The sequence below is a fragment of the Urocitellus parryii genome, chromosome 7 (assembly GCF_045843805.1).
Source record: "Urocitellus parryii isolate mUroPar1 chromosome 7, mUroPar1.hap1, whole genome shotgun sequence".
In the NCBI taxonomy this organism is placed as follows: Eukaryota; Metazoa; Chordata; class Mammalia; order Rodentia; family Sciuridae; genus Urocitellus; species Urocitellus parryii.
In genome coordinates, this window is record NC_135537.1 from 147,919,088 (window position 1) to 147,945,849 (window position 26,762).

At 36.8% G+C, this 26,762-nt stretch overlaps 1 protein-coding gene and 1 pseudogene across 5 annotated transcripts in view; one reads left to right on the forward strand and one right to left on the reverse strand.

The window, feature by feature from the left end:
- Acaca (acetyl-CoA carboxylase alpha) overlaps positions 1-26,762 on the forward strand; it is a 226,922-nt gene that overhangs the window by 12,931 nt on the left and 187,229 nt on the right. For 4 of the 5 annotated variants that reach the window (XM_077801005.1, XM_026398068.2, XM_026398067.2 and 1 more), the window contains exons 2-3: positions 951-997; positions 2,758-3,010. In XM_077801005.1, coding sequence (XP_077657131.1) covers positions 2,784-3,010 — 227 coding nt within the window. In that variant the 5' untranslated portion in view covers positions 951-997; positions 2,758-2,783. The remainder of the gene's footprint in view (positions 1-950; positions 998-2,757; positions 3,011-26,762) is intronic. The other variant, XM_026398066.2, reaches the window with a different exon arrangement.
- On the reverse strand, positions 21,139-25,930 carry LOC113189297 (guanine nucleotide-binding protein G(I)/G(S)/G(O) subunit gamma-5 pseudogene; annotated as a pseudogene).

The following is a 26,762-nucleotide window of genomic DNA, read 5'->3' on the forward strand; positions in this document are numbered from 1 at the left end:
CAGGTTATAGGTTTTGACTCCAGCTCCAATGAATCTTTGGTTACCTTATTCAAAATACTTCTTTTTGCCTTCTTATTTCTTTCCCTGACACAGTTGTAGGGATAATAATAGTTTAGACTACGTAATTAGATAAATCATAATTCCCCAATTAATGTACCCACACTACTCCAAATCTTGTCCTTTGTCATTTGGGGATCCTCTCTTAGAAGTTCTAGATTTTCCTATCAAAGTAATGGGATCTTCCCATTTGTTTCATTCTCTGCCGTAGACCAGTTTTCTTAAGTCTGGCTTTACATCAGTGCAACCAGATGTGGAACTTAAAATTCAGGTTCCTGTGCCCCCTTCTAGTTGCAGTTTTGATTCAGTAGGTTTGGGGGAAAATGTAGATATGGGTAGTTTTTAAAAGCTCCCAGGTAATTCTCATATATAAATCCAGAATTTCTATCCTAGATACATTTAAATTGTTGTCTTAGAAGGAAACCTAGGATGTGGAGAGTAGAGACTTTTTGGTAGTCCTTTTGACCTTAGAAACTTAGTAAAATAGAGCATTGCCTTCTCCCTGGCTCCTGGCCTGCATGAGTAAGTATAGCCACTAGGGAATATAATCAGAGCCTAACTGCCTCATTTTTAATGAAATGATAAGGATTGGAATGCATACATTGAGTATACAACTTTTCTGGAAAAGTCACTTTATGAAATGGTAAGTTTTGACTCTTATTTATTACTGCCATAAATAATCAAGTCTGTGTTTGTAATGTGTATGACTTATGGAATTGAACAAATAATAAACTACTGAACTTTGTGATTCAAGTTAAGTAATAGATTAGACCATAAAAAAAGTGATACTTTGAATAATATTAATTTTGTATTATGCTGAACAAAATAGGAATTGACAAAAATTTGGGGTTCTTTAAAAAAATCTTCAAATTTCTCTTTCTTTCTTTCTTTAGTTCTTTTTGGAAGCGGATAACTGCTCAGACAGTAAGAATTATAAGAGGTCAGTTACAAATAATGCTCTTTGATATTTATAATGTAATAAAGATTTTTTTCATGTGCTTAAATAAATTTATTTGAGTTTTTGTTGTTGTCGTTAAAAGTTGTCTTCTACAAAAAAATGTAGGCAAACCTAGGGTAGATAGCCTGAAGTGAACAAGGAGTCACACGATGATAGTGTTGTACCTTCTAATTCAGGACTAGAAGCAGTGGAAATGGGACACGTGGTGAGGTAGCTTCTACAGTGTCTGGATAGCTGCTCAGTGATTTTCCATACATGACCTCTCTTTTCTGGTAGTTTGCATGCTTGTGCCTGGGAATACTTTTTCTGTACAAGTGTTGGTGGCTGGACCGGCCCTTTAGCTGTTAACCCTGAGCTGCTTCCAGTTTGTGCAACCCTTTAGAGAAGGCTGCCTTCACGATCTTGGAAAGGAAAACTAGGCCTTTCATTTATTAGCCCAGGGACCATATTTTGCTAACTTTTACTTCTCTCATAGAATAAAAAAGAAATCAGTTCTTTCTCATGGTTTTGATTTTTGTGTGTGTGGTCATCAAACTTCAATCAGACTGTATGAATCTGCACCTGAGTGCCTTATTTTAAAGAATCTAATAATTCATAATAAGGGGGGCAAGAATAGAGGTACTTTGCTTTAGACAGAAGGGAGTGAAGGGAGGGGAGGGAGAATGGGGAAGGAATGGTAGTAGAATGAATTGGACATTATTACCCTATGAGCATATATGATTACACAACCTGTATAACTCTATATCATGTACAACCAGAAGAATGAGAAGTTATACTACATTTATGTATGATGTGTCAAAATGCATTAAACTATCATGTATAACTAATTAGAACAACAACAACAAAAAAGAATCTAATATTATAGCTGAGAGATCTATAGTAAATTTAAAACATCACACTTTTTGATGATGAACATTGAACCCAGGGCTATCCCCAGACCAATATTTGACTTGAGTTTTAAAAATAGAAGTTAACTTAAGTAATCTCTAACATTTAGGAAATGTTTATAGTTTTTTTCATTCCTGGCAATTTGTTATTGTTTTATTTTTGTTTGTTTTTGTTTTAATTAAAAAAAAATACCCACTTGGGATTTTCTTTAAAAGTATGCACTTATATAAGATTTTCACAACCTCTCAGATGATCATTTTATAATTTACTCTTTTTTTTTAATACACCACAATAGTGGAATGCATTACACTCATTACCCATATACAGCACAATTTTTTCATAACTCTGTATATAAAGTATGTTCACGCCAAATTATGCCATTATACATGTACTCTTTTTTTTTTTGCATAACAATTCTTATAATTTACTCTTAACAGCAAGATTCAAACAACCACCAATTTTCCCTAACCCTTACCATTCATTACCACTAATACTAACAATGAAGTTGCAGCCCCACAACAGTTAGTATTCATATTCTACCAAGGTTTTCTTATTGATCATAATTATCTCTCAGATCTATTTAATTGATAAAGAGATTATGGATGGCCTATGGCTTTTTGAGAAAGATTTTGTAGGGAAAAGGGAATTGATTTTAATTTATAGGCATAGTTACCATGATCTCACTTTTCCTGCTTTGTAGGAGTCAAAGGCTCTCTGAAATAGAGTAGCCAGGAAAACTAAGTATCTAACTCTTGTCTTGCTCCCAAGAGCCAGCTGTGGTTCATTAGGTATACTCTATGAGTGTTGTCAGAGTGTTATCCATAACTTGCTTTTCTCACTTATTTTCTCCATAGCTCTGAGAGCTTATTTTGAAAGAATAATGGATGAACCATCTCCCTTGGCCAAACCTCTGGAGCTGAACCAGCATTCTCGATTCATAATTGGTTCTGTGTCTGAAGATAACTCAGAAGATGAAATCAGCAACCTGGTGAAGCTGGACCTCCTGGAAGAGAAGGAGGGCTCTTTGTCACCAGCTTCTGTCAGCTCAGATACACTTTCTGATTTGGGGATCTCTAGCTTACAGGATGGCTTGGCCTTACACATAAGGTAAGAGAGAGAGGTTTAATGGTTATCTTATTTAACCTAATTAGTTTTGTTGATTATGCTTTGAAAGCTAAGATTGCTGTACTTCTTCCCATGTCACTGGACTCATGGTTTTGATGAGTTAAGTGGGAGATGTTATTTTTATTTTATTTTATTTTATTTAGTTGTTGATGGATCTTTATTTTATTCATTTATTTATATGTGGTGCTGAGGATTGAACCCAGTGCCTAACACATGCTAGGCAAGCGTTCTACCACAGAGCCAGAATCTCAGCCCTGAAATGTTGTATCTTAGAATTGTCTTTTCCTATCTGGGCATGGTGGCACACGCTTGTAATTCTAGCTGCTTGGTTGCTGATGCAGGAGGATCGTGAGTTCAGAGCCAGCCTTAGCAAGTTAGCGAGGCCCTAAACAACTCAGTGAGATCCTGTCTTTAAATAAAATACAAAATAAAGGGCTGGGGATGTGGCTTAGTGGTAAAGTGCACCTGGGTTTCCTCCCCAGTACCAAAAAAGAAAAAAAAAAAAAAGAAAGAATTGTCTTTTTCTAAATGTTCCCCTCAACTTTTTCCTATCCTTCATACATACTAGATCTTTTAGGTGAGACCTAGCAAGTGAGAGTTGGTTTGAGGAATTTCAGCCTTTGTACTGCTTTATTAACATAGTTTTAACTCTCTTGATGCTTGATAGGAATTCTGCAGGGATAGGCAAATTTGTAGTAATCCTTCTTTAAACTTCTTACTCATGTCATGAAATTATATTGTTTCTAGCACAGTTAATCCTCAATAAATCATTGTGATATAAACAAGGGATTCCCACAGAGCCCTCTTTTTTCTTTACAAACACAATCTGTAATTGAGAATGTTAATAGTACCACTGGAATATTCTTTTTTTTTTTTAAGTATTTTTGAATTGTTGATGGACCTTTTTTTTTTTTTAATTCATTTATTTATATGTGGTGCTGAGGATTGAATCCAGTGCCTCATGCATGCTAAGCAATCGCTCTACCACTGAACCACAACTCTTTCCCTTGGAATATTCTTGTTTATTGATGTTTGATTATATAATCAGTGTGTGAGCCTATACCTTTGGTCATTTGCTTGGCAATTTTCGGATGAAAGGGTCTGTATCATTAGTTAATTCTCACTGCTCATCAGTATCTCTTGGGTAGGTGAGGGTTAAAGAGTTAAAGAAAATGTCCTCTTCCTAGAGATTCTGGTATCATTTGGTATTGGCTTAGCTTGGGGCATTAAAAAAAAAAAAAAGCTATCCAGGTGATTCTACTGCACAAGCAGCATTAAGGTTATAGGCCTAATCTAGATAAACATAAGTTAGAGTGGCTCTTGCTGCTGCTATTACCTTGGTACTTCTTTTATTAATGGATTATAAAGCAATTCAGCTCCTTTCTATACATCAAGATACTACTCTATCAAAAAATACTATACTGGATCTAGCTGAATATGATGGTTCTGTCTTATTGTCATCCCATAGGCTTGTGATCCTGGCTTCTATGAGATGAGGTGGTACATGTTAGCAGTCACCCCCATATAGCTATAGGGAGGTCAGAAAAAAAGAATAAAGCAAGTTATTTATGGTTTACTTTGTAGATTCCTAGAACTTAAGTGAACCAGAGAGATAATTTAACATAATTTTTTTTGTTTTAATAGATGAGGAAATCAAGGTGTATTGAGAGGAAATAACTTGAGTAAGGTTGAATAGCCAGAAAACTGAATTTCAAACTGGATGTCTTGATTCCATTTCAGTACCTTTTCTGCTCTATTTCCCAGAGCATACAAGTATCTTAATTATATAATAAATTCAGACAAAGTTGGTCTTATGGAGTGAATGAACAATGTATTAAATCTAATTGCTGGGTAAAAAATGAGGAATTAGTGGCAGGGTTAGGTTTTTATCTTTATGTAAAATGTTTTATTACTTTATAGTTCACTTAAGGTTAACCTTAAGGTTAATACTGGTGGTGATATCTTCTTTCTTGAGTTCACTTGGAAGTGTATGGAGTTGTGACAGGTGGGACTACTTACATTTAAAGGACACTGAAAGGATTTATTTAAAGGATACTAAACCTTCTGCAATGTAGTAGCCAGGAATTGTCCTTCTCAAAATGTTATAGTGACATCCCCCCCCCCCCCATGAGAAAGACTGGATTAACTGACTCCTTGAAGTCTCACAGCTCCATGAGAACTTAAAACTATGTGAAACATAATGTCCATTTGCTGAGGAAACTGAGTTTGGCAATGGTGAGATAATTACCATTATAGGAAACTCAACTAATGATATTACAAGGCAGTTTGTAGTTGCAAAGTCATTCCAAGTTCATGGCTATTACGTAGACTGTGTGCTTAGTTCTTTGCATGCCTTACTGTTGGCAAAACTCATGCTGGTAGCTCGTGGAGGAGTCATGGACAGAAGTGTGATCAGCAGCCTGGAAAGGGGACAGGTGCCAGTGGAGGAGTCCTGGACAGAAGTGTGATCAGCAGTCTGGGAAGGGGACAGTTTCCAGTTTCCACTGGCTTCTCACCTAACTAATGTTCCAAAATAGGACGAAGTTTCTCCTTTGATCCATCTTTTAATTAAGTCACCTGTGGATAGGTGTCATTGAGGGTAATTCTGAGATCTGCAACTTAGTAGTCTTTGGCTGAGGGCAGTAGTATCTTCTCTTCATCTTCCACCTTCCTTTCTTGTCATTCAGAAAATAGGAGCTATTTGTATGTATGTTTTTGTCCCAGGAGTTTATTCTATAAACTTGATTAATTATGAATGCTGTAAGTAGGGCTCAGGACAACCATTTAATAATGTTTCTTGCTTCTGTTACTTCTACTGTAATGCATACATTTACCGTTCCCACTCCCTCTTTCTTCTTCTTCTTTTTTTGGTTTGGGGTGCTTAACCACTGAGCCACATCCCCAGCCCATTTATTTATTTATTAGGTGTTGATGGACCTTTATTTTATTCATTTATTTATATGCGGTGCTGAGAACAAACCCAGTGCTTTACACATGCAAGGCAAGTGCTCTACCACTGAGCCACAACCCCAGCACCCCAGCCCTTTTATTTTTTATATTGAGACAGGGTCTCACCAAGTTGCTGAGGCTGACCTTGAATTTGGAATCTTCCTGCCTTAGCTTCCCAAGTCCTTAGGATTACAGGCATGTGCCACTGTGCCTAGCACAACTGCTTTATATTTTTAAGTTATTAGAAGTAATATGTGTTTACAGTAGAAAAGTTAGAAATCTAGAAAGTATAATAAAGGACATGAAAATAATCATTCTTTCAGTGATTTTTATCCCTTAATAAATTTAATTTAAAAAATTATATTATAATGAAGCCAGACATGGGTAGCATAAGTCTGTTATTCAGTGACTTGGGAAGCTGAGGCAGGAGAATTGCAAATTGGAAGCCAGCCTGGACAATTTAACAAGACCTTGTCTCAAAATAAAAAAATCAAAAGGGCTGGGGGTGTAGCTGAGTTCAATTCCCAGTGCCAAAAAAAAGGGGGGGTGCTGGGGTTGTGGCTCAGCAGTAGAGTGCTTGCCTAGCATGCACGAGGCACTGGGTTCGATCCTCAGCACCACATAAATGTAAAATAAAGATATTGTGTCCATCTAAAACTTAAGAATAAATATTAAAAAAAAAGATGGAAAAATGGCAGGGTCCAGGGAGGGGGTATAATAATGATGATAATGAATATATAGTTCTTTGAATACATAGTTCACTTTTTTTGCTTTTTTCCATATAACATCTTCTTATCTTATTAAAAATCTTTTAGGTTTAATTTAAAAATTTTTTTTATTTTAAAATAATTTTAGACTTACAGAAAAATTGTGAAGATAGCACAGAATTTCTATGTATTCTTTATTCCATTTCACCTAATGTTAATATCCTTTATAGCCATAGTACATTAATGTAGAGTTTCCCGGTAAAGCAAATAAAACACAGGATGCCCAGTTAATTTTGAATTTCAGATGCACAAAGAATAATTTTTCAGTATAAGTTGTCCCAAATAATGCTTAGAGATATCTATATAAAAACTTGCTTATGTGAAATTCAAACTTTTAAAAAATATTTTATTTAAAGATAGGGTCTTACTAAGTTGCTTAGGGTCTTGTTAAGTTGCTGAGGCTGGCCTTGAACTCATAAACTTCCTGTCTCATCCTGTGAGCTGCTGGGATTACAGCAGTGTACCACCATACCCAGCCAGATTACTTAAATCTTTTAGGTTTCATTTGCTCCAAGAGGCTTGCTATTGCTCATTATATTCCCTTCTTCCCTACTGTCATAGCATTTATTACAATTTATAATATTCTTGTTAACCTATTTATTTGATTCTTTTTTTTTTTAATATTTATTTTTCAGTACTTGGCAGACACAACATCTTTGTTTGTATGTGGTGCTGAGGATCGAACCCGGGCCGCACGCATGCCAGGCGAGCGCGCTACCACTTGAGCCACATCCCCAGCCCTTTATTTGATTCTTATCTCCATTATATTGTAACACATGGGCAAAGATCGCATGTTTTGTTTACTATTGTACATCCAGTACTTTCTATAGTTTATAATAGTCAATAAATATTTGTTGAAGAAATGAGAGAGAGATAAAGGTTGATCAAATGTTGTGGATGGAGCTTAGTGATAGAGCGCATGCCTAAGAATTGATCAAAGACAGTCACAAAAGGCAATAATAATATTTAAAAAAATTGGAGAATTCAAGAATAAAACTAGAAGGAAAATTTTAAGCCCTGTTTTTCCCATGTAAAAGCTTTTTCAGGCATTGAGGACATGTCATATAGAATTTAACTTTTTTAAAAAAATTATACATGGACACAATATCTTTATTTTGTTTATTTTTATGTGGTGCTGAGGATCGAACCCAGTGCCTCACATGTACAAGGCAAGCGCTCTGCCACTGAGCCACAACCCAAGCCCCTTGAATTTAACTTTTTTCATTCAAAGATTAATTTTAAACATAAAGTGAAAACTCTTCAAGCTTGCAAAGCATTAGCTTTTAGCAATGGAATGGATGTTGTTCTTTTAAAAGGTCTCCTAATATTTCTTTTAATGTGTTGGAGCAGGAAAGCTTGTCATTTCCCCTAACACCATGTGAATAAAATACAATTAAATGGTGGGAACCAGAAAAAAAAAACCTTTTCAGTTGCCTAAATCATTGATTTTGGGTTCTTTCTTTTCTATTTCTAAAAACTACACTTTCCTGTAAGCCGAGTGTAAGCTTTATCCCACAAGTTTTTTTTTATCCTCCTCAACATTTTTAAAAAATATTTTGTTTTAGTTATAGTTGAACACAATACCTTTATTTTATTTTTATGTGGTGCTGAACATCAACCCTATCACCTTGCATGTGCTAGGTGAGTGCTCTACCGCTGAGCCACAACCCCAGCCCTTCCCTCAATATTTTGCCATAAAAAATTGCAATCAGCCGGCACATACCTATAATCCTAGCAACTTGAGAAGCTAAGACAGGAGGACCACAGTTTGGGGAAAATTTTAGCAACTTAGAGAGACCCTGTCTCAAAATAAAAAATTAGAAAAGGTCTGGGGATGGGATGTAGATCAGTCATCAGTAAAGCTCCCTGGGTTCAATCAAAACAAAACAAAAACAAAAACAACTGCTACATTGCAATCACCCAGCAAAACTGAGAGTGTTTTACAGAGAATACTTGTGCACTCACTATTAGACTCTGCCATTAAATTTTTTTCTATGCTTTCTTTATCATATATCTATTCATTTCTCTATCTTTGTATCCACAGTTTATCTTATTATAGCTCTCAAGTTTTGATATCATTCCATGTTCCAAGTTTGTTATCATTCCATTTTAAATATTATTTTCATTGTGATTTTTTAACCTATAAATTATTTTAAAAAAATTTTTTAGTTGTAGTTGGACACAATACCTTTATTTTATTTATTTATTTTTATGTGGTGCTGAGGAGCGAACCCAGCACCTCACATGTGCTAGGCAAGCACTCTACCACTAAGCCACAACCCAGCCCTAACCTAATTATTTAGAAGCATGTTGGTTAATTTCAGGACACTTGAGGATATGATATATTCATATAATGGAATACTAGTTCATCATAAAAAGTTACAAGGTACTACTGATACATTCTACACCATTGAAAATATGCTAAGCAAAAGAAGCCAGTCATAGAAGATCATATTTTTATTTATATGTAAAGTCTATAATAGGCAAATCTACAGGGATAGAAAGTAGTGATTGCCTAGTACTGGGGAAGGGTGTTAGTGAAATGAGGAATGACTTGTTACTGATTATGGGGTTTCTTGTTAGAGTAATAAAAATGTTCTGAAATTGATTGTGATTGCTATATATGAATAGGCTATATGAATAGGTTAAGAACATTGAATTATACACTTTAAAAGGGTAAAATGTATGCTATGTGAATTATTTCTCAAAATTGTTGACAGAATTTTCAAATGAGTTTATCAATTAACTTAGCAAGGTCACAGGCTATAAGATCAATATACAAAGGTTCACCACATTTCTATATGCTAGCTAGAAATCAACAATCTGAAAATAAAATAAAATACCTTTATTCACAGTAGCATCAAAAAGGATAAAATAGGAATAAAGTTTTCAGAAAAAATAACAGACTTGTATGCTAAAAATTATAGAACATTGCTGATTGAAATTTAAAAAGATCAAAATAAAAAGAGGCAGTGCATGTTCAGGACTTTGAAGATTCAATATTGTGAAGATAGATGGTAATTCTCCTTAAATTTATCTATAAATTCAGTCAATATCAAAACCTTGCAGCCTTTTTTTTTCTTTCTAGAATTTGACAAACTGATCCTAAAATTTACAAGAAAAACCGAAGGACCATAATAGGCAGTTTTGAAAATAGAGAGGAAAGTTAAAAGAATTACACTACCTGATTTCAAAACTTAGTATAAAGCCACATTTATAAAGACCATGAGGCATTGCTTCAAGGCTATGCATATTTATCAATGAAACAGAATTTAGAGTCCACAAAGAAACTGTTATACACATCATTTGATTTTCAATAAAGATATACTTTTAATCCAAGATTTCTCTACTTATAAAAGCCCTGATATAAAACAGTCCCTCTGGGTGTGCTGCAGTATAACTCAGACTGCATTGCAATCAAGCCAGCGAATGCATCATTGTCTGCAGAATAAATTGCTACATCATTCTTGGTCCCTGGCATGTTACAATGCTGGGATCAGTGTGGGCTTCTAGTTGGATTTTGTGCCAGGTATGTGTCCACCTTAGAGACACTATTCATGGTAGATTAAAATTCTTCAAATTTGGGGAAGTGAATATGTTTTTTTTTTTTTATTTTTGTCTTCTAATATTACAGAAAAATTGTAGGTAGTATCCACAAAAGAGTTGGAACTCTAGTTTTGCTTTTTATCTTGGTATGCTGTATGTGTTTGGTTGTTGTAGAAAGATTCGCATAAACTTGGTTACTGAATGTGCCTTCTTCTGTTTATTTTTCAGATGTAGTCCATTGCCATACAGGCTGTCTTATTCTATACTCAGTGCTTTATTTGTTTTTTGAATATCAAACTTTATAACAAAGGCAAAGAATGGTTCTTTTTTGTTAACTGTCTACGTTTATAGATGTTTAGATGTGTGTGACACTGAGCTGCTCCTACAACTGTGGCTGCTGTAATTCTCCTGAGCAAAGTCTTCAGTGCTCTACTTTTGAGATATTTTATCCTGAAGACATGTAAAGACAGAAGGGCTCCTCTGTGGCAGCTTCTTTCTCTAAAGGAACAAGTAAACTTGGCTATTACCATCAGGCACTAGCATGGTGTAGAGGGATGGTATAAAGTGGTACAGACAAGAGAACAATTAGGGACTTCCTTATTTTATTATGACTGGTGGTCACATTAGATGGCCTGATTGATTATTTTCAATTTGGGTCACCTGGATATACTAAGATTAAGATTTTTTATTTTGTTTTTTTTTTTTTATTTTATTCTTGTAATTTTATTAATAATACATAAATGGTTAATGGACAGGCATCACCAACTTGACTGACCTAAATTAACTATCCCTGTGGAAAAAGTATTTTCTATATTATCCAACTTACCAATGATTGTTCATAAGCTGGTTAAAAATGTCATCTTGGACCCAAGTTTACACAATAAATAAATCTAACTTTTACAATCAGCCATTATATCTTTAAAAAAACAAACAAACAAACAATGTCACATTTCTTCAACTTTTTAAAACACTTGCCCCCAAGTTGCTTGCTGCGATTAGAAGCACAGGGCTGACAAAGAAATATGAGATAAAAATTTCTGTGAAACTGTCCATCATTAATGCTTTTCTGACGGGCAGGACTTATACTGATGTATCAAAAATACATTTTGAAGAATAATGGAAAAAATACCCTTGTTTATTTCTTCAATTTCTTACCCCTTAAATGTCCACATTAATAAATCTTACAGTCCATGTGAAACATCTCAACATGTGAGTTATGCAATGTTCACCATGGCAAAGGGCAGACCAAGAGCCAAGGGCCTGGCAAGCTGGGAAAGGCTACGCAGTCCTCTCTTTCTCTGCTTTATTGACCTGGACACAAGTACATATGCCTGGAAACAAAAGACAGAACCTTGCAGTATTTCCACAGTGATAATAATTAGCTTCCCCCGAAAATAAAAGTAGCCACGCCGTCTAAGTCCAGTCACACAGAAAAGGGCAGGAGCTCCTGGAATGCCAGCAGCGGTCCCCGGCTCTGTCTCCGTCGTGGCAGAGGTGGTCATCTCCACTGTCGTGCTGCCCGAGGGTCGGCAGTGGACACTCTCACACGGAAGGCAGTCTGGTGGCTTCCATCTCTGCAGCCCTGTTTGTTCCAGTATTTACAATGCATTTCAGTGAGCCACCTGCTCCACTGCGCATCCCCATCAGATGACATCCAGGGCATCAGTAGATCATCACCCTGTATGTGAGCAAAAGGCAAGATTTTTTATTTTGATCATCAATCTTCTATCTGTGTTTTAGGTCATTTGTATACTTCTCTTTCGAGAGTCTCTGGAAGGTTAATAAGCCCTCAGTGTGATTGACATCAGATTATCAACTATTTCTATCCAGCACTTTGGTGGGGAATTTTTTTCTAATGGTGTATGATTCAGATTAAATATGACCCCAGTGAATTATAACAATCCTGAGGACTTGTCTTAGGAAATTGTCTTTCTATAGGTTCTAAGCTTTCATAGTCTTTTGCTATTGTTTTTCCTCCCATTACAAGAGAGCAATATAATGAGAGCATCTACTTAATTCAAAGCTAAAGCAAGAAGATGTTTCTGTATAATGTTCAGTCATTATTGCAAATTTGTTTTCATAGTGATATATATATATCCCAGTGTTATTTTGAGGCAGGATTTTTCTTCTCTGCACAAACTAGATTAGACCCCTTTGTCCAAAATATTTGTCCAGGCCCTTTGTCCTTTAAAGATTTTATCCACATCTTTTATTTTGCATTAGCTTCATTCTCATTCTGAAATTTTGATGACTAAAATTTTTGTGCATTTGTAAGTATCACTGTGTTGTCCTGAAAATAACTCCTACTTTAGTGGCACATTTCCTTTCTACTTGGCTTTCTTTTCCTCTTTACCTGCTTTCACCTTCTTGGAGTGTGATAATCAGTATTTATTTTGATTGGATCTCAGAAATTACCTTTAGGCTGTGCTGTCTTCCTCCCTCAGGCTTTCATGACCCCATTATTTTCTTGGTTTAGTTGTCTTTGTAAACTTTGCCTTCTTTTTTGCCCTGGGGCCTCCTGTCATGTGCTCCTGGTAGTCAGAAGAGGCAGTGGAGCTTTTTTCTGGTAACTGTCAGAAGAAAGTTGAGTTAAACATGTTTGTTGCAGCTAAAACAGTACTGCTGTTTTCCAATTGTACAAGATTTCTCCCCTTGTCCTCTCAACCCCCTTGGAAAGTCAACTAATTCTATGTGTGAACCAAGTGAGGGGGGAAAATGCAAGAAGGAGGAAAGGTGGGGAAATTGGGGACAAAGTAAAGAATACTCTAGTCTGGTTGAAGCAGGGCTAGGAAGGCATAGTATCTCTTGTCCTTGTGAGTTTTAAGCAGCTGCAACAGGAAGAACTGTGACTTTTGTTTACAAGGCCAAAATCTGAAGAAAAAGATTCCATTCCTTTGCCATCTTTATATGGAGGGTTCTGCAGAGGGAAATAAGGAAATGAGATATTACATGCTTCACAGGTAAGTTTTAGGAGCCATAAGGGGGTAATATATTCTTTTAAAAACAGAATGTACTGACAGATAAGCCCTAGAGTTTATGGGAAATTTGATTGGATGATTTTGTGTGTGTGTGTGTATGTGTATGAAAAAGAAGGCTATTTTTTAAGGAAATAAATGAAAACTAACATATTTGCTTCTGAATTTCTAAACCTTTATTTTACATTCAGAATTTGATAGGAAGCTATATGAACCCATGTGTGATATTGTAGTTATTCTGGAAATAACACCCCTGCATGGGCCTTGTGGTGCTGTTACTTCATTAAGAGAGTTCAGTCTGTGCCAAATTTGCTCACTGGATTTGGCTAATATTTCATGAGTGAAGTCTCTTCAACTTGTGTGAAGAGTGGATATTAGTTTATTTTTAGTTTATTTATTTATTTTTTGTATACATTGCATCCTGTTGAAGGTAGTTTTGCTGAAAACCTTTTTAGAATATGTGTCTGGACCAGAAAAGGTGCCTACTGCAGCTGTCTTGGCATGTATCCAGACTGGAGTGGTTGAGGATGTCAAACTTGTTAAACCATGATGCAAAGAAAAGACCACTGACTCCAATTTAAATCAAATTAAAGCAAGCTTGTAATTCCGGCCAGCTGGGGCTGTCTCTCCCGAAACTGGTGGGGACAGAAGATAGCCCCATAGCTCTCTAGGAGCACAGCTTTATAGCACAGAAAGTTGCAAAAAGGGGGGTGTCTTAAGAGCTCACAGATAACTGGATTTTGACAAGCATAATACAAAGGAAGGTAGTAGGTTAATGGTCCAGCACTTATGGAGTAAATTTAGATCCCAACATCAGAATTTATGAGGCGCCACTAGAGTTTCAGAGAGGGTTGTTATCTAGTGAGGGAAAGCCAGATATGGGTGAGTTCAAGGCACAGGCAGGCATTCCCAGCAAGTTTAGAAATCGCAGTAATTTATCGTAAAGCCAAAACTAACTTTTCATGCCTTTGTGACGAGGTGGCTCCCAATCTTAAGAGGGAATTAGGCTGGGTTTATCAAAACTCTCAGGCTGAGGAGGAAGTGAGTGGTGCTTTCACAGGCCTTCTTCAGGCCTCTAACAGGTCTGTGCCTCCCAGCAGAGGATTGACAAAAAGAATGATTGGCTCCACAACACTCATTAAGAGTCCCTCCATTATCTTTTTTTTTTTTCAATATATTTATTTTTCAGGTTTTTTTTTAGGTGGACACAATATCTTTATTTTTGTGTGGTGCTGAAGATCGAACCCAGTGCCTCATGAATGCTAGGCGAGTACTCTACCACTGAGCCACAACCCCAGCCCCTCCATTATCTTTTTGTTCGTTTGTTTTGTCATCTGTAGTTTTTATCTTGAACAAAATTATCTGAAAATTAAACGGGAATTTGGCAAAATCAGAAAAGAAACAAAAAACACTGAAAATTTTGTCTTCAGAATAATCATTCTTTTCTTTTAACCACCTCTTCTCCCTTTTGGGGGAAAACCAAACAAAATTTGTGAGTCAAAGAAATAAAACCTGAGGTATTGAATATAAATTATATATATCATATATATATATACACACACAAGTATATAAAGAGGTTTTAAAATATGTATAAATATTTTAAATATATTAAAATGGTTGTTTTATATATAACATTTTATATTTATATATGCAAAGCAAACATTGTTTTATATATATGAAATGAATATATATATAAACATAATATGTATGTTTGAGTTTGTGTGTATATAGTATTTGAATATTTATGTATTCTCCTGTTAGAAGGTAGAATGTTTGGGAGGTGATGATGGGATTTGGGATTAGTGCCCTTATAAAATAGTCCTCAGAGAACTGCCTTTCCCTTCCTCCATGTGAGAACATAGTAAGAAAGTACCATATCTGAATTTGCCGATGACTTGATCATAGATTTCCCAGTATGCAGAACTGTAGAAATAAATTTCTGTTGCTTAAAAGCCACCCAGTTTATGGTATTCTGTTGTAACAGCTTAAAGGGACTAAGTGTGTGTGTGTGTGTGTGTGTGTGTGTGAGAGAGAGAGAGAGAGAGAGAGAGAGAGAGAGAGAGAGAGATTTTCTATTGTCAATGAACAAAGTTGCAGTGATTTAGTTTCAAGATCTAAATTGGCTTTATTTTAAATTCTAGAATATGGTGACACTTCATTGCATAAATAATAAATATTCCCATGAACCAAGCAGAGGAGGTTGGTTTTATAGACAGAAAAAGATTGAAGAAAACAAAAACAAAAACCTGATTGATCTTTCACCGTTACTTTTCATGGACAAGGAGACAGAACAATAGAAAAATACCTGGTTAACATCAGGTTACTTTAGGTGTTCTTTTTTTTTGTATGAAAGGAATTAAGCAGAGGCAATTAAGAGTATATGCCATTAAAAACTGGTGTATTTGGAAAATTTGGGTGTTCACTCACTATCCCTGATTTCTCTGGAAAGTCAGATAAACGGCTTAATTTCAACTTGATGACAAAGAACTTTAGTGTAAATGACTCCATCTTGATTTTTAGCTTGGTCTATTGGAGCCTACTGCAGGAGCTTAGTCCGTAACGATGGCCTCTGATAATTTTTGTCTAACACTATCGTTAAATACATCAGACAGGTAATCTGTATATATTTTTTTCCAAGGAGGTATCCTTCTTGGAGCAGTTTATCCTTTTACAGTTTTTACAGTCATCTTGGGACTTCTTCCATGTTGGATCCTCTATTGCCTTGTCCCTTTTATTTGGTTTACTCCATCCTTTTGGAAGACAACAGTGATAATAGCTGCCTTAGAAAAGGTAGGTGAGGAGTGAAAATTTACCTTTACAGTTGATCCCCTTGTTTTCATCATGGTGTCTCATTTTTCTCTGTGCTATCTATCATGCCCAGTCCCTACCTTAACTAGGTCCTCTGTGATCTCACCACTTCAAAGAATAAATCCAGTAAAATTTAATTGCTAGCCTGGGATAGAGAAAGAATAATTGTGCTACTGTGTGAGAACATGGAGGGAGTCTAAGAATCTGTAATGTTCTTTTCTAATGCTGCTTCTTAAAGCCCTCTAGTCAGTTCTGCTTTTAGTTAAATCCTGCCCCTGTTTGCCTGACTTTGTGTTAGCAAGTTTAAACTATATTCACCAAAGAAACTTAAATTTGTGTGGTATTTTGCAGTTAAGGACGTTATACATGTTCTGTATCCCTTTCTTTAAACTTACTTATTATTTAAGTATAATTTTAATGCATCAATAAAAAATAAGGTTGCCTATTATTAATTTTTTTTGAAGATAGTTCAACTTTGCTTATTAAATGCATAAGATTTTTTGGGGGGGGGGCTTACTATGGATTAAACCTAGGGCTTTGGGCATGCTAAGCAAAGCAAGAACTCTACCACTGAGCTACCTGCCCAGCCTCCTCCACTTTTTAATTTTTATTTTGAGATGGGGTCTCGCTAAACTGCTTAAGTTCTAGGTGACTTTTATAACTTGCTTTCTTTCTTTTTTTTTTTCATATTTACTTTTCAGTTGTAGTTGGACACAATAGCTTTATTTACTTATTAATATGTGGTGTGTTGAGGATTGAATCCAGGGCCTTGTATGTGGTAGGCAAACACTCTGCCCCTGGCCACAACCCCAGCCATATAATTTGCTTTCTTATAGAAAGATAACTGTATTTTGAAAGTTTTACAGTTGAATAAAAAAAGAAAAAATTCTCCTAAAAGGTGTTGCCTTTTATGCATGCTTGTTCCTCGCTGTCCAAATTTAGTTTTTTATAACTTTAAGATAATGCCTATTTATATGTCCTTTCAGGTCAGTAAATCATTTCACTTATTTATAATATTAGCCATTCTTTCAGTCCTTTAGGGAACTTGGATTTGTAATGATTAGTATGGCAGGAATATATTTGGGACTTATATGGACATTAGAAGATGTGAGAAGGAAAGATGTAAGTAGTCTATTCTACAAAACCATCTGTTAAAAAACCATAGCTGGGCATGATGATGCACCCTATTATCCCAGCAACTCTAGAGGCTGAGGCATGAGGATTGCGAGTTTGAGGCCATCTTTATTAACTTGCCAAGACCCTGTCTCAAAACAAAAAATAAAAAGAACTAGGGATATAGCAGTAGAGTGCCTCTGAGTTTAGTCCCTGGTACCAAAAAACAAAAGAACTAAAAACCCCCACAGGGCTGGGGTTGTGGCTCAGTGATAGAGTGCTTGCATAGCATGTGTGAGGCACTGGGTTTGATTCTCAGCACCACATATAAAGAAATAAACTAAAGGACTGTGGACAACTACAAAAATATTTTTAAAACAAAACAAACAAAGGGCTGGGGATGTGGCTCAAGCTGTAGCGCGCTCGCCTAGGGGTCGTGTGGCCAGGGTTCGATCCTCAGCACCACATACAAACGAAGATGTTGTGTCCGCCGAGAACTAAGAAAAAAAATAAATAAAAAAAAAAACAAAACAAACAAAAAAATAAGAACACCAACAAACCCAACCACTTGGTATTTGATTTAAAGGCCTAATCTTCACATGAATTATACTGTGACCATATATTCAATGCAGTTTAACTAAATGTAGTACTGTAGAGTTGTCAAGCTCAGGGGCTCTGGAGTCAGGCTAAATTTAGATCTCATTTTTGTAACTCCTACTGTCTCTGATCATGGGCAAGTTACACAATTCCTCTAAGTCTTATTTTCCTAACTTGTAAAATGGTGCTCAAATATCATTATCATTATTGTGAGGATTGATATGCCAGAGCATGTGAGAGCTTAGCACAGTGTCTGTCCCATAGCAAGTAGTCAGAAATGGTGGTGGTTATTTTTATTTAGTTTTCAATAATTACTAATAATCATCATTCAGAAATGTTTGAGCAACTTTTATATATGCCAATAACTCTTTGGTGCAGAAGATATATATATAAAATGAATAGGAGTTCTCATCCTCAAAGGATCAGTAAAAGTCTCTGACCTCAAAGGACTCACTATCAAGGAAGGCAGTTGTGTAAACTCATGTAATAGTCCAGTGTGATTAGTAGGAAAGATGTATGTGTAGGTTCTGGTGTGGCACAAAGGGGACTCACCCTCATTAAGGGTGAAGCTGGAGAATCAGTGTGAGCCAAAGGAGCTCACTGGGAGAATTGACAGTTGCTTTTTTTGTTTGTTTTGCAGTGCTGGGGGACCAAATCCAGGGCCCAGTATATGCTAGGCAAGTGCTTTCTGAGCTGTATCCCCAACCAGTTTAGTTCATGTTGAAGGATGAAATGGAGTAGTAGTGGCACACAAGGAAGGAAAGGATATTCCTGACAGAGAATAAGCAGTGTGAAACCAGAGGCTGACAATAGCATGGTATGTTTTAGAAACCATAAGCAGAGAATAAAGGGCCATGCACAGTCATTTCTCATACAGGAAGAACAGAACTTATATTTATAAAAGTTCTAGTCCAACTTTTGTGGGGTTTAAGTTGCTGATTCACATGTTCTGATTTCCTTCATCATCTTTCTGCTTCACTACTCTGTAGCTGTCAGTTTGACTCATGGAGGGCAGATGGATATATTTGCCATTCAAGCAATTATTTTGGGACTCTTAAAATGTAACCTCCTTTAAATCCTAAGCAGTTGTTGTATTTATAAAAGGCTGGTGTGTAAGGAGGCAGGGGGAAATATTATAATATACTGGTGAGTTCCTGTTACTGTAAAAGCCAAATTGTAATAGATTAGAACTGCTTCCACTCTGCCATCCTCTTATGTTTCTTTCTTTCTTTCTTTCTTTTTTAATATTTTTTAGTGTTAATGGACCTTTGTTTTATTCATTTATCTATATGTGGTGCTGAGAATTGAACCTAGTGCCTCACATGAGACGAGCACTCTACCAGTGAGCCACAACCCCAGCCCCTCTTATGTTTCTTCTAAAGAACATGTGGTGCTGGTTAGGTATTTAAATATATGTAAGAGTAGTAGAAAAATGGAAGTTCCCAAAATCAGTCCCAATGTTTGTTTTGCTTAACAGTTGTGTTCTCAGATTTTTAAATAACTGTGGAACATGAAGTGAAGGTGCCTAAAGTGTTGAAGATACAATGAGGACAGGTAGAGAAATGTTGGATGTCATACTTGTAGACCTTGATTTCAAGGTGTGGGTACCTCTGGAGCATTATTCCTCTTTGTTGCCTTTCCATATCATTAGTAATAGTTTTTAAAAGTTTTTGTTTATTCATTATTATTATTTTTTACACAGGTTAATTCACTTTATTTTTCTTATATTAAAAACCCTGTGACCTAGTCACAAATGGTGCCTGGGTCCTCCGCACTAGAATCTGATATGAGTTCTTACAAAATGGTTAGTGAATTCCTGAGAGAGATTTGGTGGACATGTGGGACCTGCTAATCTTGTTTCCCCAGTAGCTCTGCATAGGAACAACGAAGAGCTTGGTCAGGATGATGGCTCCACAGATGGTGGTGGCTACTTCCCTGGAGCACTTACCATCCAGATGATGTGATTATTGTAGGTTGTTGTTGAAGGTGATAAATACCACAATTTTGGTCTGCTGGCCAGCGCAGATCTGCTTCTGCATTAGCAAGAATTCAAAACCTCATTTTTGAGGGATACCCTCAGGAAAAAGTTAATGATCTGACTCCTTGATGGTAGGGAGTACCAGGCAGCCCAGCCTGGTAACCAGTATCCCTCTTTGACCTTGCTCCTGTGAACCCCTTGGCATCCCATGCCAGAGCTCTGGATCCTCCTGCTGCTCTGGTGTCATCAACTTTTTGGTGTTTTCCCTGAAAGAAGCAGTGACAGTTTTTTAAAAGTGAACTTTGTTGAAGTATAATTTACAGTCAATCAAATGTACTTGTTTTACATGGACATTGCAATGAGATTTTAAATCAGGTTAAGATACAGTTTACCTACGATAAAGTTCACCTTTTTGAAAATTATACAGTTTTAGCTGGACAGTGACTTGGGAGGCTAAAACAGGAAGATTATAAGTTCAAGACCAGCCTCAGCAAATTAGCAAGGCCTTAACCAACTTAGCAAGACCCTGCCTTTTTTTTTTTTTTCAGAGAGAGAGAGAGAGAATTTTTTTAATATTTATTTTTTAGTTTTCTGTGGACACAAAGCCTTTATTTTATTTTTATGTGGTGCAGAGGATTGAACCCAGCGCCCCACACATGCCAGGCTAACGCGCTACTGCTTGAGCCACATCCCCAGCCCCAAGACCCTATCTTAAAATACAAAGGGCTGGTGCTAGGGTTGTAGCTCAGTGGTAGAGTGTTTGCCTAGCATATGTGAAGCACTGTGTTTGATTCTCAGCACTGCATATAAATAAATTAATTAAATAAAGGTCCATCAATAACTAAAAAATATTTTTTAAAAAATACAAAGGGCTAGGGGGGTGTAGCTTAGTGGTAGAGCGCTTCTGGGTTCAATTCCTGTTATCAAAAAAAAATTACAATTTTATGGTTTTGACATGTTATCCATCTGAGTAGCCACCAGCCACCATCACAATCAGGATCAAGATATAGAACATTTTCATCATCTTCACACCCCCTTGCAGTAATTTTCCCCAACCCAGCACACTGATGAGCTTTCTGCATTATAAATTAGTTTTCCATGATTCAGAATGTCTATATGAAGTCATATAGTCTGAGCTCTTTAAAAAAAAATACTACTTATTTTATTGTATGCTGCTGCTAGTGTATATAAAATAATTACCCTTGTGAATTAGAAATTCATTAAAATTCAGAGAGATGGATGTTAAGGACAAAAGTAGAAGTTTGTTATCGCACATGAATTATAGAGAGGCTTTTGTACAGGCTTCAGATTTAACTGTCTTGAATATTCACTGGTTTATGAGAAGTGGTTTGGGAAACCTCTGAAAGATTTATTTGACTACAAAAAGGAACAGACTTTCAGGAATCTGAAGGGATTTGTACTTAAAGATGCTCCAATTGACAGGGGATCACGTTGAACATTCTGCGCCAGAATTGTTTCAGATTTGCAGTTGCCTGGGAAATCTTAATGTGGCTAAGCCTGTGCTCCAGCTGGAGCTGCTAAACCACTTTCTTCATAGTGGTGGGACTGGAGGAGCCAGATAGCGCACACTTGAGGGCCAGGCCAACTCATCAATCTGTGGTTGCCAGTATGTGCTCTTTAGTGTCTTGTTTCTTTCTCTAAACATGGTGTTGCTGAGATTCATTCATGTTATTACTCAGTGTGATACACTGATAATGATCCGTAGACTTGGGGCCTGAAAGAAATGAAATTATAGTAAAATTATAGACAAAATAATTTTATTATTTAAAAAAAAAAAAATACGTACCCTGGCCAGGTGCAGTGGCACGTGCCTATAATCCCAGTAGCTAGGGAAGCTGAGGCAGGATAATTGTGAGTTCAATTTAGTGAGGCCCTAAGCAACTTAGTGAGACCCTATCTCAAAAGGTGCTGGTGATGTGGCTCAGTGGTTAAGCACCCCTAGGTTTAATCCCTCGTCTCACACAGACACACACACACACACACACACACACACACACACACACACACACACTCTGTTTCCAGCCCAGTATTATTTGTTATAATCTTAAATGTTGCATGGTATAGTTGGAAGAACACTGAAATGAGATTCAGGAAACCTGGTTTCTTATTTGTCTATGCTATAAACTTCTTTTGTGATGTTAGACAAAAGAACTAGCCCATAAGTAGAGCTTATTTTATTTAAGGCCCCTTGTTACAGTTTATATATGCAGTATCCCTTGAAAGCTCCTGTGTTGATGCAGGAATTCAGAAGTGAATGGTTAGATTAAGATAGCTGTAATATAATCAGTCCATCCTAGTTTGAATGGACTGACTGGATGGTAACTATAGGCAGGTGGAATCTTATTGGAGGAAGTAAGTCTCTGGAGGTTCCTTGGAAGGGTGCATCTTCCCAGTAACCACTTTTCTTTTCTTTCTCTGCTTCCTGGCTGCCATGAGCAGAGCAGTGCTCCTCTGCCACACCTTTCTGCCATAGTGCTCTACCTTGCCTGGGGCCCAGAGCAGTGGAGTTGGTCAACTATTGACTGAACCTCTGAGCCCAAATAAACTTTTCCTCCCCTAAGTTTTTTTTTTAATATATATATATATATTTAGTTGTAGGTGGATACACTATCTTTATTTCATTTATATGTGGTGCTGAGGATCAAACCCAGTGCCTCACACACGCTAGGTGAGCGCTTCACCACTGAGCCACAATCCCAGCCCCACCCTAAGTTGTTCTTGTCAAGTATTTTTCACAGCAATTAAATCTAACTAACATATCCCTTTTAACTTTAAAGTTCCAATCTAGATATACAATAATTAGATAATTGGTAGACAAAGATAAAGAGAATTTTAGATAGACCAGCTTGAAAATACCTTTCTATTTATTTATTTTTTAATGTGGTGCTGAGGATCGAACCCAGGGCCTTGCACGTGTGAGGCAAGGGCTCTGCCGCTGAGCCATAACCCCAGCCCCAATTACTGAATTTTTTTTGTGCTCCTCTATTTAAATCTATTTATGTATTTCTCATTTAAATCTATTTTGGATACCTTTAAGCCTGCTGCAGGGTAGTTTCCTTCCTTCCTTCCTTCCTTCCTTCCTTCCTTCCTTCCTTCCTTCCTTCCTTCCTCCCTCCCTCCCTCCCTCCCTCCCTCCCTTCCTCCCCTCCCCTCCCCTCCCCTCCCCTCCCCTCCCCTCCCCGTACTGGGGATTAAACCCAAGGGGCACTTTACCACTGAGCTACATCCTACATCCCCCCAGCTCCCTTTTTTTTTTTTTTGAGACAGGATTTCACTAAGTTGCTTATGGCCTCACTGATAGTAACTGGGATTAAAAGCATGTGCCACCACCCCCAGGTGCAGAATAGTTTTCTGCTTCATTATTTTTAGTATCAACTGATGACCCAATATGTCATTCCCATTTGATTTTTGTAGTATTATCTTCCTGAGCAGTTAAAAGTAAGTTAAGTACAGTATTAGAGTATACTATGAAGTATAACAGTTGATTGATGGGTTGGAAAAAATCAACTGTCTTTCAGACATTGGCACATAGCATTCTTTGGTTTGTATTTTAAACTTTTATCAAAGTTTGGGAATAATTGCCAATAGTAATTTGACCATGGCTGTATAAAAGATCACATCACTAAAAGTAAGATTTGTTTTTCTCCCCTCTTTAATTACAAATGACCTTTAAGAGTATTCCTTTAGTATCTCTATACCATTGATTAAATCTCATTATCAATCCCTTTCCCTGCCTTATTAATGCTCTTAGGTGTATGTCTTCTCTATACTTCACACTCTCTAGATAGAGATCTATGTGTATATGTGCATGTGTAACTTTAGGTGGAGAATGACATAATCCTTGGTTTATGAAATGCTTATCATGGGTCTACATGTGGCCCATTCTATTTATTTGTCTAGTTAGTTACTTAAAAATTTGACGTAAAAAGAATTTGACCTTCTCACCTAAAACAAAGGTGGTCCTTAGCAATAACTAGTATTTAGCCATATGGCCTCTTCTCAACCTTTCTATCTACCTCCCCCTACCTAGATAACCATTTTCCTTAATCGTATGTCTATTACTTTTTCTATATATAGTTTTTTTATATAGTTTTGTCATGTTATATGTGTCTCTTAAAAGTATTTACATTTTAAACTTTATAATTTCTTTATTTTTATAATCTATGTTATCTACTGTATATAACGTTTTTGGACTTTTTGTATGTTAGACATATCTAGATATGATACTGTGAAATTTCTATTTGCACTTGTCCATTTCCTGGCTCCTAAGCCTTTGATATGTCTTAGGTGATAAATGCCTTTTGTATATTAATGAAATAATTGATATCTGGGGGCTCCTCAATAGCCTTGGATGGGGGCTGGCTGCCTCTCTCCCTTATCTCCAGAGAAGGCAGAGGGCTGAATGAATTGATCAGCAGTTACCAGTGATGTAATCAATTATGCTCCCATAATGAAGCTTCTATAAAAATCCCTGAACTGTAGGGTTTAAGGAGCTTCTGGATCACTGAACATATGGAGTTACCTAAAGGGTAGTGGAGGTGCCTGGAGTGTGGTGTGCCTGAAGAGAGTATGGAACCTTTGTGCCCCTTCCCACATGCCTTACCCAATGTTTGTGTTCCATTTTTTGGTTTGTATTTTTTATAATATCCTTTATAATAACTGTAAGGAAAGTATTTCCCTGTGTTCTGTGAGATGCTCTAGCAAATTTTATCTAAACCTAGGAGGAGGGCACGAGAACCTTGATTTATAGCCTGTGGGTCAGAAGTACAGGTCACATCTGTAGCAGGGTGTAATTTAAAGGGATTGTCTTTAGCTTGAGGAATCTGCTGCCATCTTCAGGAAAATAGGATCAGAATTGAGTTGAATTAAAGGATACCCACCCAATGTCTGTTGCAGAACTGCTTGGTGTGTGTGGAAAACCTCCCACACATATGATCACAGCAGTGGTCTGTTATAAGAGTAGAGTAGGAGAAAAACTGTTGTTTTTTTAAATGTCTGATTAAGGTCTCCTAACTCTGATAATTTGTTGTGTATAATCTTTTGTGTTTTCTATGTAAACAAGTTTATCGTTCACAAATAATGCCAGTTTAATTCCTCCTTTGCAATCTTACTCTATTTTTTTTCCATTACACAGAGAGTTTTCCATAAAGTTTTCTAAAATTAAACCACCCTTACATACCTTGCACAAATTCAACTTGGTTGTGGAATAACATTTCTATTTATTTATTTATTTTATTTGTAGATGGACACAATATCTGTAATTTTTTATTTATTTATTTTTATGTGGTGCTGAGGATCAAACCCAGTTCCTCACATGTGCTAGTCAAGTGCGTTACCACTGAGGTACAACACCAGCCCTGGAGTAACATATTTTTGACTAAAAAATGGCTAAGATGGCTTTGCACCAATACCATACTTCTTAAAGATATTTGTTTAGGAAGTTTGCATCTATAGTCATGAGTAAGATGGACCTAGAATTTTCCCTTCATGTAACACTTTTGTCTAGTTTTGGTTTCATTGTTATTCTAGCTTGGGAGTTTTTCTTCTTTTTCTGTTGTCTGAAAGTTTGGATGATAACTGCCCTTGAAAGTTCAGAGTCTGTCAAGGTCTAGTTACAGAAAGAAAAACTGCATCAGGTATTATTATTGTTATTATTTTGTTCTTTTTATATTATACCTGACAGTAGAGTGGATTTTGACATATTGTACATACGTGGTATTATGAACAGAGGGTATTCAACAGTGAGAATTGATTACTGTCGTGAGGGGGCAAAATTTCAATGTATGCAGTTGAAGGGAGAAATAAAGAATGTCCCTGCGCTTCTGCCCCTTTCAATGCTTTATTCACTCAAATTACTCAATACAATTTCACTCTATAGGTTCTTAATCAAGAAAATGACAATCCTTAATGCTAGGCACTGCAATAGACATAATCAATTCACAGCAAACAATTCTAGATTAATTAATTCACAGCAAACAATTCTAGATTAATTCTAAGTACTACAAAACACACTTAATCATGACAGGCTTATGACAGACATTCCCTCTATATGCTAAGTTCAAATGTCAGATCAAAAGTCTTAAGCCTTAGGCTTTATGTCCAGCAGATGCACACTCACTCAGACCTTGGTGATTAGGTCTGGAACCATGGCAGGCTTTTCCTGGCATGGAGTGGACGACCTGTTGAGGAAAGGGTCATAGGGAGAAGTTGCAGCTCTCACCAAGGTGCAGTTTGAGAGCCATGAGGATCATGCAAAGGCCCAGGACAAGTGATAGGATGACAGGTCCTCATCAGGCTCTCCAGCCTGAGTGCATCCTTGTTTCAGCTGGCTGAATCCCTGTTCATTTGCTCTATTATTTATACTAAATTTTGGGGCTTTTGACCCCCCCCCTTCAATCTTTATCAGCTAATGGTCTGGTGGTCTCCACCCTGATCTTCTCACCTTTCCCTCATCAGGCAAGGGCAGCCTGCCAGGGTGAGGGGAAGTAACTTGTTTGAGGCTATACTAGAGAGATCTGTGGGTATGCCTGGTAAGACTGTAGGTTTCAAACTGGAGTTTTTAAAATGGAGTTGCTTAGGCTCAGGCCTAAGGTCATCCTCACAGTTTACTTAGGTATTAGAATAATAAAATAACAAAAAAAAGTGTGCTAGAGTTAATAACTACAGGAAGCAGTTTTCACTACTAGGGCTGGGAGAACAAAAGTGAAGAGCTTATCGTGTTTCCAGAACCTAAGACTTTGGAGGAGGGCCTTGGGGGCTGATACTTAGACCTCTGGGGTAACTTTTGAGTAACTGCTGCTCAAATCCCTGAGGTTGGAAGCCTGGCCTGACAGGTGGTACTAGAGTCAGGTAGCACAATCCAGAGGATGAGTGAGCAGGGCAAGGCTAGTACTCTGACTGCCAAGTAGCCACGATCCACTGCTGTAGATATTGTAGACTTTTCTTGGGAATGTTGAAAGAAACTTGATGCGGTAATGAAC